The sequence below is a fragment of the Drosophila sechellia genome, chromosome 2R, assembly GCF_004382195.2.
Source record: "Drosophila sechellia strain sech25 chromosome 2R, ASM438219v1, whole genome shotgun sequence".
NCBI classification, from domain to species: Eukaryota; Metazoa; Arthropoda; class Insecta; order Diptera; family Drosophilidae; genus Drosophila; species Drosophila sechellia.
This window is the reverse complement of record NC_045950.1, coordinates 5,280,577-5,291,952: the sequence shown is the minus strand read 5'-3', so window position 1 is coordinate 5,291,952 and position 11,376 is coordinate 5,280,577. Positions and strand designations below refer to the sequence as shown.

The window sequence follows — 11,376 nt, the reverse complement described above, 5'->3', positions numbered from 1 at the left end:
TTCGAAGTTTTGTATAAAATGTGCAGTTCTCTCGGTGAAAAGTCACAGTCGTGAAGTTCCCAGACTTCCAGTGACATTCCCCATTCAGTTTGCTCCGCGATCCAGGAGGTCCTCCCTGACATCCCATTGAAAATGGCCGACAAGAAGAACCTCCTCCTGCTCTTCGACCATCCCACCGAGCCCGTGTTCATGGACAAGGGCAAGAGGGTGACCGTGTTCGATGTGCCCGACTCCTTCCTGACCGACCGCTACCGACCCATCAGCAATGAGGTGCAGAGCCGCGTCGGTGACAAGGTGGAGCAGCGAGTTCCAGTCCGGGAGATCTCCATTCCCGATCTGCGGATTCCCATGTCCCTGGGACGCGACGAGCAGTTCTCGCTGTTCCTGCCCAAGCACCGCAGGATCGCGGGCCGCCTGATCGATATCTTCATGAACATGCGCTCCGTGGACGACCTGCAGAGCGTGGCAGTGTACGCCAGGGATCGGGTCAACCCGGTGCTCTTCAACTATGCCTTGTCGGTGGCGCTGCTCCATCGTCCGGACACCCAGGGCCTGGATCTGCCCTCCTTCTCGCAGACTTTCCCCGACCGCTTCATCGACTCGCAGGTGATCCGAAAGATGCGGGAGGAGTCGTTCGTGGTGCAGCCCGGTTCCCGAATGCCCATCACCATTCCCAGGGACTATACCGCCTCCGATCTGGATCCCGAGCACCGGCTGTGGTACTTCCGCGAGGATCTTGGCATCAATCTTCACCACTGGCATTGGCATCTGGTCTATCCCTTCGAGGCCTCCGACCGCAGCATCGTGGCCAAGGATCGTCGTGGCGAGCTCTTCTACTACATGCACCAGCAGGTGATCGCCCGCTACAATGCGGAACGGTTCAGCAACAACCTGGCCAGGGTTCTGCCCTTCAACAACCTGCGGGATCCCATTGCCGAGGGCTACTTCCCCAAGATGGACTCTCTGGTGGCCAGCCGCGCCTGGCCACCGCGCTTCGAGAGCACCAGGCTGAGCGATCTTAACCGGGAGGCCGACCAGCTGAATGTGGAGATTGGAGATCTGGAGCGTTGGCGTGATCGCATCTACGAGGCAATCCACCAAGGATTTGTCATGGATGTAAGTTGTTGGTGGGTTTTCCATTTACTAAATAACATGACATATTCCCTTTCAGGAGCGTGGCAACCGTGTGCCACTGGATGAGGCCACTGGCATTGATACCCTGGGCAACATGATTGAGTCCTCCATTCTGTCGCCTAACCGAGTGCTGGTAATAAGTCCTTAACCTAACTAAATCATTAGATAAGACTCTAATCCTATTACTCCCCTAGTATGGTGACCTGCACAACAATGGACACACCTTCATCTCGTACGCTCACGATCCAACCAGCAAGCACCTGGAGTCATTTGGCGTGATGGGTGATGTGTCCACGGCTATGCGCGACCCGGTCTTCTATAAGTGGCATTCGTACATCGACCGCATCTTCCAGGAGCACAAGTCACGCCTGCCCGCCTATACCGAGAACCAACTAAACTACTCGGGCGTCTCGATCGCGGGCATCCAGGTGGACACCAATGGAGGTCGTCCCAATAACCTGACCACCTTCTGGCAGCAGTCGGACGTGGACATGTCCCGTGGCTTCGACTTCCTGCCGCGAGGCAATGTCTTCGCGCGGTTCACCCATCTGCAGCACCTGCCCTTCACCTATACCATCAGTGTGAACAACGATAGTGGTGCCCAGCGTTTCGGCTACGTGCGCATTTTCATGGCCCCGAAGAACGACGAGCGTGGCCAGCCCATGCTGATGCGTGATCAGCGCTCCATGATGATCGAGCTTGACAAGTTCGTGACTTCGCTGAACCCGGGTCCCAACACCATCCGCCGCCGCTCCACGGAGTCCAGCGTGACCATTCCGTTCGAGCGCTCCTTCCGCAACCTGGATGCTAATCGTCCAGCGGCCGGCACTGCAGAGGAGCTAGAGTTCAACTTCTGCGGCTGCGGCTGGCCCAACCACATGCTGGTGCCGAAGGGTCTGCCCGAGGGACTGCAGTGTGTGCTGTTCATCATGGTGTCCAACTATGAGAACGACAGGGTATGTTAACTGACTAGTAAGGAAGCCAAGGATAGTTTTGACTATTATCTCCACTTTCAGATTGACCAGCAGTTGGTGGGTCGCTGCAGCGATGCCGCTTCCTACTGCGGAGTCCGTGACCGTCTTTACCCGGATCGCCAGTCCATGGGATTCCCCTTCGACAGGTTGCCCCGCAGCGGAGTCGACCGCCTGGTTAACTTCCTCACGCCCAACATGAGCATCGTGGACGTGACCATCCGCCACGAGAACCGCACCGTGCAGCGCCAGAACTAGACGATCCGCTCCTGATCCGCTTTCCCGATTCACCCTGACCCGATTCCATGGCCTCGCCCACTTCTAGATATACAACTCTTAGCAATCTATTGCATCTTTATTGAGCCGCTTAATAAACAAGACAACATGACATTCCACAATCCCACTTTTGTTCTCAATTATTGTGGCTCGGCCTCCGGACGAGAATCTCTCGCTGATTAGGCTTATCAGCCGCCCGGGAGAAGCTTTAAATGCCAGCTCCACGCCCGGAGCACCTCAGTTCGAGCAGATCCGGTGTTGAGTGCGAAAGCGAAACCGATTCCCGAGGAGATGGGCCTGCTGCTACTGGTGCTGATAGCGGGCATTGGCGTAAGCACTGTACCGATTAAATAATCTATGGGTCCGCAAAGATCCCACAAAAAGATGAGGTCTTTAGACAACTTTAAATCAAACTTTTGCGTGTTTGAAATATGTTTCATTTGGATGCGTGTCAGTTTGTATATAGTTTGTGGATACTTTAAACTTCAATTGTGGTTTTAGTACGAGACTAAAGTGAATTAGAAGACCTAGACTTTGATAACAATAATATTGAAAGTGAATTTGCTACTTATAATTGATTACTATGTTTGCAATATATTTTAGTGCGCAACTGCAGCAGCCAACATTGACCTGGAGACCAAGACGTTTGTGAATCAATCGAGCGATCGCTACTACAGGTTCTACAATGAGATTGCCGCCGAAACGTATTCGGCCAACAATGAGGAGGACTTCGACGCTCTTTTCTCCAAGCTAAACAATGTGAAGCGCATTGCCGAGGAGCTGGTGAGCATCTCCCGGCAGGCTGCGACCTACGATCTGGACAGGATTCGCAGCCCGCAGACGAAGTTAGCTCTCCAGGAGCTGCGCACTGCGGGTGACTTGTTTGTCCTGGGCGACGACTACTTCTCCTCCGTGCAGATGAACTTGGCTGCGCTGCAAACACTCTCCACGGACAAGGACATCGAGCCGTATCTTGGTGGGGCCAATATGCCCAACGAGGACGACAGTCCGCTGGCCTATTTCCCAGACATCCAGAAGATCGTGCAGAGCAGCAAGGATGCCGACGAGCTGAAGTACTATTGGGAGGCCTGGCGGGATAAGAACCAGCTGTGGGCCTCCCTCAACTTTTACACCATAGTGCAGTCGTACCAGAGGGCCGCCAAGATCCTGGAGGTGCCGGTGCACAAGCTGTGGTACCGATACGACAGCCAGGAGATGCTGCAGCAGATGGAGCAGGCGATGACGGAGCTGCGCCCCGCCTACCAGCAGCTCCATGCTTTTGTCCGCCAGGAGCTGCATAAAAAGTACGGTTCGGATGTCGTTAGTCTCAATGGACCGATACCGGATCACCTGTTCCAGCAGGTCCTCGAACAGGCCTGGGCCAGTGGCAGCATCTTGGAGGATTACTATCCGCGTGCCCAGTTGCCGGAGTTCGATGAGTACGTCAGTCACTTGACCGCCAAGGCCATGGTTAACGAGACCGAGAACTTCTACACATCGCTGGGCTTCGAGCCGCTATCTGCCGAGTTCCACAAGAACCAGCTAAAGGAACCCAACCAGGACAGCCCCCACGACGACTGTCGCCCCTCCATCTTCGACCTCACGCCACACGTCTACCTCATGTACTGCGAGAAGGTCAGCTTCCGGAAGCTGATGCAGTACCACAGCCACATGGCCAGGGTGTACTACGCCCAGCAGAAGAGTCACCTGCCTTCCTACTACTTCAAGGCCTACAACCTGGAGTTCGCCGTCGGCGAGGCGGTGGTCCTATCCGCATCTTCACCGGCTCATCTGACAGGACGCCGACTGGCCAAGGAAGTGCTCAGCGAAACGGCTCTCATGAGCCGCCTATTCCGCATGGTGAGTACGTTACTAGTTGTCCAACTAGGGATACGCACTACCTGATTGTATAACCTTTTTATTAATGACTATTTCAGGCTATTCACACCATTCTTAGTATTCCACTGTACTATGTGCACACCAAGGTGATGCATGATCTTCTCAACGACACTGTGGACATGGACACCGTGAACAAGCACTATTGGAGGCTCATGGAGCAGCATGCGGGCATCGAGGCGCCCTCGGATCGCTCTGAAGGTGCCATTGATTTCCCCTACAAGTTCTATGTAAACATCGACCAGAGCTTCCAGACTCAGTGAGTAAACCCCACACATTCTTCAAATTATAATACTACAAATATTTTATTTAGGAAATTCATATCGGAAGTTCTGGGCTATCAGTTCTATCGCGAGTTTTGCAAGAAGAGTTTCAACAGGGGGCCGCTCCACAACTGCGACTTCTATGGAAGCTTGGCCGTTGGCAATGATTTAAAGTAAGACATTAGATAAACTACTGTGTGATAAGGTAATACTCCAATCGTATTTCTCCAGATCAATGATGTCATTGGGCTCTACGAGACCGTGGAAACAGGTAGTTGGCAAAATACTGCCCGATAACACGGGACTGAGTAGCTTGGCGCTGCTGGAGTACTATCAACCTGTGTTAGGCTGGCTCAATAAATACAATAAGGATGCCAACTCGAAAATTGGATGGACTGCCACCAAAAAAAGTAAGGTTTACCTCATAAATGTGTAGACACATTATAATAATTTTCTAATTTTTATAGAAATTGTCTGAGGACTTCTAATGAAGAGATTTATTAGCTTGCGCACAAATATTAATAAAATACATTTCACCGTTTTGGGAAAACTTGAATATTTCAAATTGCCTTCTTTAATTTTTTAAATTTGAACATTAACCGCCTTCATCAAAATTATTTTCCAGCACTGTCGCGAATCGGTTTAAACGGGTTAATCTCACTACTCATCTCACTCGCACTTGTGCATTCGAAATTGGGTTCAGTAGCGCGTGTGTTAGAGGGAGATGACAGTAGCATTGCTTGGGCGCGTACAAAAAATAATTCAAATTTCAAATAAGCCGCAGTGCTTATTAAATTAACTAAATGAGACTAGCAAAATTAGCAAAAAAACATTTTGATAAGCTAGTTTCTTTTTTTTCTGCAAATCGAGAATTTAGCAACTATCTACCAGTCAGCCGGAAAATCAGTTCCGGAAGTGGGCAGTTTTGACTTATTCTTTCAGTCTCCATCGAAGTTGACCACATTTGGCAACTTTGGCAACCTCCAAGAGTCCAAGAGCCCTCGAATGTTTCTTTGGCAGCGTTAAAGTGTCGCAATAGAAGCCGAGAGCCTGTCCTCCGGTTTGAAGCCCATCCAAGCGCACCGGAGCTCGTTGTGCGTTCCCCGCTTGATTGCTTCCAGTGGCCAGTGGCCACTGGCCACATCCACATCCGACCAAGCCACTCTTGCAGTGGTTGTCACCGGACAAGATGACCGTCTGAATTTTCCCACGTCACAGATACTCTTTCCCTCCGCTCTGTTGGGAATATCAGTCATGTTGGTCATTACAAATGTGATATATATAAGTGATTCACTTGGCGACTTGCAACTGGTACGCTTCACTTGCTCGGCGACTGGCGAAAGGTCAGCGGTTCTGCTTGCGTCCGCGCGGTGGTCATTAGCCACGCCAAAGTCCAAGCCCAGCGGATTGTGGAGCAATTGCGGGAAGCAAGGTCGTGGGATCGTCCACCCCCCTGTCATACACTCAACCAACCAACCACCCACCCACGCGGGCGTTACCCATTTAGCTGGACGAGTGCTTTTCCCCGACTGGATTTCCTTTTCGCTTTCGAGTGGGGGCGTCTGCGGCAAATAGGCGAATGGGCGAATGCATTGCGTGCCGCCTGCTATTTTTTGTCAGCTGGCGAGGCAGCCGATCTGCAAGTCTGCCTGCTGCTAATTGCGCCAAATTGCGGTGGCGACTCCGCGCACTCGGCGCGGAATGAATGGCCGTGAAATTGAATCATTTCCAGCTGCAGCAGAAGCACACAGCTCCGCGCACTCGACTCGAATCCAACTTTGACATGGCACGCCGCCCAGCCGTCCCGAAACCAAGTGAGTGAAAGGCACCCACATCTAGGTATTTCCCTGGTCTTTGGGCAACCAGTACCGAACTCAAAAAGAACGAGGGGTTAAAACTCTAAAAAATAATTCCATTTACAAATGTGTACATTCAATATCATGTATGTTCTTGAGAGATGTTGATCTATTATATATTTCCTTGGTATAAATTTGATGCAAAGCTTAAAGTATAATTAATTTATTGAGAAAGCCGATTTTTACGAAATTTCGCTGGCTAAATTTAATAGCATCGCTGACTATAAATGTAAGGTCATTTGGCAACAGCTTCTTTCCATTTTGCGTTGCAAATCTCGTGCCAAATTGGCGCAGCCCCTTTGGGAGAGTATAAAGACTTAAGTGTCCAAATTATGCATAGATATACGGGCATGGGTATGGGAATGCTGTGTAGCTGGAGAAAAGAGCCGAAACGGAAACCGCAAAGGGAAAACAAGTTAAATGAAATTTGCATGTCGATGTCAGACAATTTGGTGAACTTTTTTAAATTGCCCATCAGCAGATGCATTCACATTAGCATTAACCCAAAAAGTAAATCCCCATATGTGAGCACTCGTTAACAAGTTCGGAACATGTGTAGGTAGAGATATGCGAGTGTTATATGCGAATTTTGTTAACATATTCATCGGGCACGTTGGTGGCAAATATTTAACAAACGAACGAGTGAGCATATACAAACGAAATTCGGCTTAAACCCCGCACAATAGGCCAAATCAGAGGTGAATAGGTTTTGCATATGGTGTGGGAATACGAGAGCAGGGAATAAGACCCCCAAATGGCTTTGTTACGTGAGCCCATTGTCAAGTTCAGATCTGGAAATCGCAAAACAATGGAGCGCTTATAGTAATGTTACGAGGAGGATCTATTAGGAAAGACTGGGCGAAATCGATGTGGTCTATGAAGTATGTATGAGGCATTCGACTAATTAGAGCTACGTACTGATATGATATTATTATGCGATCATTCTAAACCTTCACTTCAACGATTCCGTTTTGGGAAACTTTAATACTTCTGAATGTTTTCTTTTACTTTTCCTTGTCAATCAAGAAAGACACAACTATTTATTTTCAAAAGAGTTAAATATTTTGGTAATTTGACTTACCCTCATTAGACGCTGTTCATCGATTACTTCAGTCCTTTCAGAGTGGTAATTAAATTTCGGCGCCAACTTTCATTGCGGAACACGAGTTGAAATGGCTGCAAAAAGATCTTCTCGAGTCGAGCTGAGCAAGAAGAAACTGCAGATCATCATCAACGTCACGCGCTCGCGCAAAAATTATGATTATTTGACGAAATCCCATGCTGAGTCTTGTCCAGCTGCCGCAGCGTAGCGCCCCAAAAAGACGAAAAAGCCACGAAAAATATAAGAGGGAAAAACAGCAGAAGAAGCAATCAGCCATAACAAACCAGGCAAGCATCCATCCGTCCATCCATCCATCCATCCGAGAGCTGACCCCAAGCAATTAAGAAATTATGTATATTATGACGCGCGCTGTGATGGCAGCGCAGTCGAATAAAAAGCAATAAAATGTTACAGCAACAAATGCGAGTGGCGGCTCTGAGCATTATGCATACGCACCGCTGGACGGCGGGCCCTGCAGGCGGCGATTGGCACTGCTCTTTTCACCGCGCGGTAACCTTTCTTCGGTACGCTATCACAATGATATGGCTCAGCCATAATCATAATTTGTTGCACCTCTTCGGTGGGCAGGGGATCATTAGCCGCGCCGCACGCCGAATGTGGCTCAGAATGCACGAGTATTTATCATGGACATGAGGGAGCTTGCGCTTCCTGCTGAAACAAAAGACTGAAGACACGAACTCGGCTGCGGGGTCGCCTCGGCCAGCTTTTTGCTCTTACGTAAGCGCGTGCTCGCCTTAAATTAAAGTCCACAATCACGCAGCGACGACAGGGGTCAAAAGAGAGTGAAAGAGAGTGAGAGTGGAGCGAGGCGGGATGGGGATGGATGGCCTGCTGTGTAGGTGGAGAAATTGTGTTGACATCATCGCCAAAAAATGGCCAAGAAGCGAGTGGCGATCAGGCGGTTGCCTCTTGAAAAGCCGAAAAAAATTAATTTTACTTTCATTTTCGCTGAGGCGGCCACTGGCTTCTTTTACTTTTTACAGCGTAAGACTCTTTTTTTTTTTTGGCCAACATCTCCGGGTCTATTTTTGTACTTTGGGATTTTGGATGTTGGCCTGTGCGCCACTTCAGCTGCTGACTGCACTTTGATGGAACGGGTATGGATGGGTTCCGTTTGGCCTGCGGTCGGCTTATTTTCCAATCGCTCGACAGCCTACAACTGGAGTTGTTCACTAAGTGGGGAAGCATTAGCAGGCTAACTGATAGATCGATCGATCGACTGGCGAAGTGAGCGGCTGCAGCAATAAGGAAACGTGTGCTTATGAATAGCTCTTCGAATGAAAGTCAACAAGCGCCGCTGCTTTGAATTGTATTTTAATATGCCAAAAAGTCAATTTCCTGGCCCGCTGCCAAAAACAGTTGTCTGTCTGCTCGACGATTGCTGTAAACGGTGCCATTTTATAGCCAATTTCGGCTGCGCCTTACGAAATGTCTTGCACTGTCGGCGAATGGGCCAATTTTCTAGGTCGCTCATCGGCATCTGTGTGCATATACATATGTAGATATGTATGTACATACGACACTTACGAAACCTGAAATCTCTCCCACGCACTAATGTGCAAATAAAACGCATTTCCAAATGGCTTTGCATATATCATCTGCCGGGCAATTACATTTACTCAACATAATTTCTTGCACTTAACTTTTATGGGCCTCTTAGTTTGCGCAGTCAGCGGATAGTGGATGGTGGATGGTGGATTGTGGCTAGTCTGGCCGTCCCGCATTCGTCGTCTGGTATTTCTTGTCATAGTTTTGAAAAGGAAAAACACAGCGAAACACCCTCGGTTACGCATGCTCCCCATCGAAGACTGCGTGTTGTATAAGCCCCAATCTTCCCGCACATGACTCAAAAATGTGAAAAAGCTCTGGCGAGACAATTGTGTAATTAGCGAAAAGAAAGAAACCAGAAAGAGTCGTCTCGAATGGCAGACACAAAAAGATCTAAACGCCTATTCATAGCGTCACACATTTCCAGCGTTCAATTGTCTGCAGATGCCATTTGGTAATCCCAATCGAGGAAAGCAGCTCACTTCATCTCGAGCTCCTCGGCTTTCGACTGCCGCATCTAAAATTGATTTATGGCATTTCTGGTCTTTAATATCGGTGCTGCTCTTCAGGAAGGTGTTGTTATACAACTGGGGGCTTAATGTGCACTGTGGCATTGTTAATACCGTGGATTTTATTTTTTCTTTAAAGATTACATTTCATTGTGTCTGTTGAATGCAGCAATAAATATCTTTTAAATTAAATTATGTTTGCAGATTAAATTGCATTCTGTGAATGGAAAATAAAGGTACCTAATGATGAGTAATTCCGATATAAAACGATGGCTTACTGCGAAATGATTTATTTTCAATTCAGACTATTAATAATAAAGAGTATTTTAGCTTCGCTAATTTCGTATATACTGAATTCATTTAGTTTTCTCCGATTTACACCGCAGTTCACTAATTGCCGCGAGATTGGCGATCCAGTTTGGCTCGTGGTACAGACCCTATACCCATTGATTTTGTTCCTACCTCGCAGATGTTTGTACATATATGATTGACAGATCAGATCCGATTTTGACATATCGAGTCCGGGAGTGGAAAGTTTTTAATGTCCTAGCCACGCGTATCTGGCCATCTATCAGCCGCTAGTAAGCTGCATTCATTTGGTGTCGGTTACTTGGAAGTTCTGGTATTTCTTATTTGTCTCAACTGAACCGACATCTGCTAATTGGCTAGCTAAATATTGGCAATTTGTCAAGCTTTGCTAATCGAATTAGAAGGTGTTGTTGATAATCGTTAGCAACGATCGAGGGCTGGTGCTAAGTTCGCATAAACAAAAGGCAGATTGGATCCGCCAGGCTTCAATTGTTCTGGGACCTGCACATGGAATTGGGGTGCTAATACTGATCACGAGTTTGGATTAACCACAAAGCCAATATCGAAGTAGGGGAATACTGTGGAACGTGATTTAATGTATTTACTTATATTTATTAGCTTTAAAGAAATATTAAATAAGCATTTAAAGAGGTGAATATTAATCGAATTTTATTGACTTTATGTTTATTTCATCTCAGACTTAGATTGCAGCTTTAGAATGTTATCCCAAAGATATGCATTTATCTGACTAAAATGTTTCAGTAGGTCACTTATCCTGAGTACGACTGTTAGCTAGTATTGCCATCATCTTCATGGCTGTGAAGCACGTGTGCATCGAAGAGGCGGCGATTAGTGGCAGCATCCCAGTTTGAGTGCCAGGAAGAGGTAGCTGGTGACGCAGCCGGGGATCGCTGGGCTGCGTCCATTATATCACCTCTGGGTGAAAGTGATGATGGCATACGCGAGGCATAGGGCCGATACTCGTTTGCGAGTATTTTCCTGTATGTGGCACACAGGGTGTGCGCGCACACCCGCGGACACGCCCCGCAACACCCTGTTTGGGGCAAATATGAGCTAGTGCCGCAGATTTGCATATCTGCCTGCAAATATTTCTTTTCAATTATCGATTTTAGTTTGCCCGGCTCAGAGGCTTTTTTGCTCAGAGGTGTGTGTGTGTGTGTTGCGATGTAGTGTGGTGTGGTGTGGCAAAGCCAGCCACTTCCTCGTTGCAGTTGCCCGTTTTTGCGATGCCTCATTTGCCGCCGATTTTTGACTGGCACTGTGGGCAGAGAAATCGCCCCGGCGAATTCCAAACGCCAAACTCCAAATGCCTGTCATCGCTTATTGAATATTCATAAATACGCCAGAGCCGAGACCAGTTGCTGCCCCTCGGAAATTGTGCCACGCGAAATTAAGAGCAATTGCTACTCGACTTTGCGGTTGCTGGCTGCCAGCGTCGGTGGCGAGCTGTATGCAAATATTTGCCCTGGC

The 11,376-nt window shown here is 48.3% G+C and overlaps 2 protein-coding genes across 2 annotated transcripts; both read left to right on the top strand.

Moving 5' to 3' along the window:
• Positions 1–6: 6 nt before the first annotated feature.
• Positions 7–2,503, top strand: LOC6608277 (phenoloxidase 2). Its single transcript, XM_002032985.2, has 4 exons — positions 7–1,116; positions 1,172–1,267; positions 1,329–2,090; positions 2,151–2,503. Exons 1-4 carry the CDS (start codon positions 133–135, stop codon positions 2,361–2,363), a joined length of 2,055 nt encoding a protein of 684 aa, XP_002033021.1. The 5' UTR covers positions 7–132; the 3' UTR covers positions 2,364–2,503.
• Positions 2,504–2,621: 118 nt separating this feature from the next.
• On the top strand, positions 2,622–5,105 carry LOC6608276 (angiotensin-converting enzyme). The gene is made up of 6 exons (XM_002032984.2): positions 2,622–2,711; positions 2,985–4,241; positions 4,319–4,536; positions 4,591–4,713; positions 4,772–4,950; positions 5,008–5,105. The coding sequence occupies exons 1-6, from the start codon at positions 2,673–2,675 to the stop codon at positions 5,016–5,018; spliced, it is 1,827 nt and encodes a 608-aa protein (XP_002033020.1). The 5' UTR covers positions 2,622–2,672; the 3' UTR covers positions 5,019–5,105.
• Positions 5,106–11,376: the final 6,271 nt, after the last annotated feature.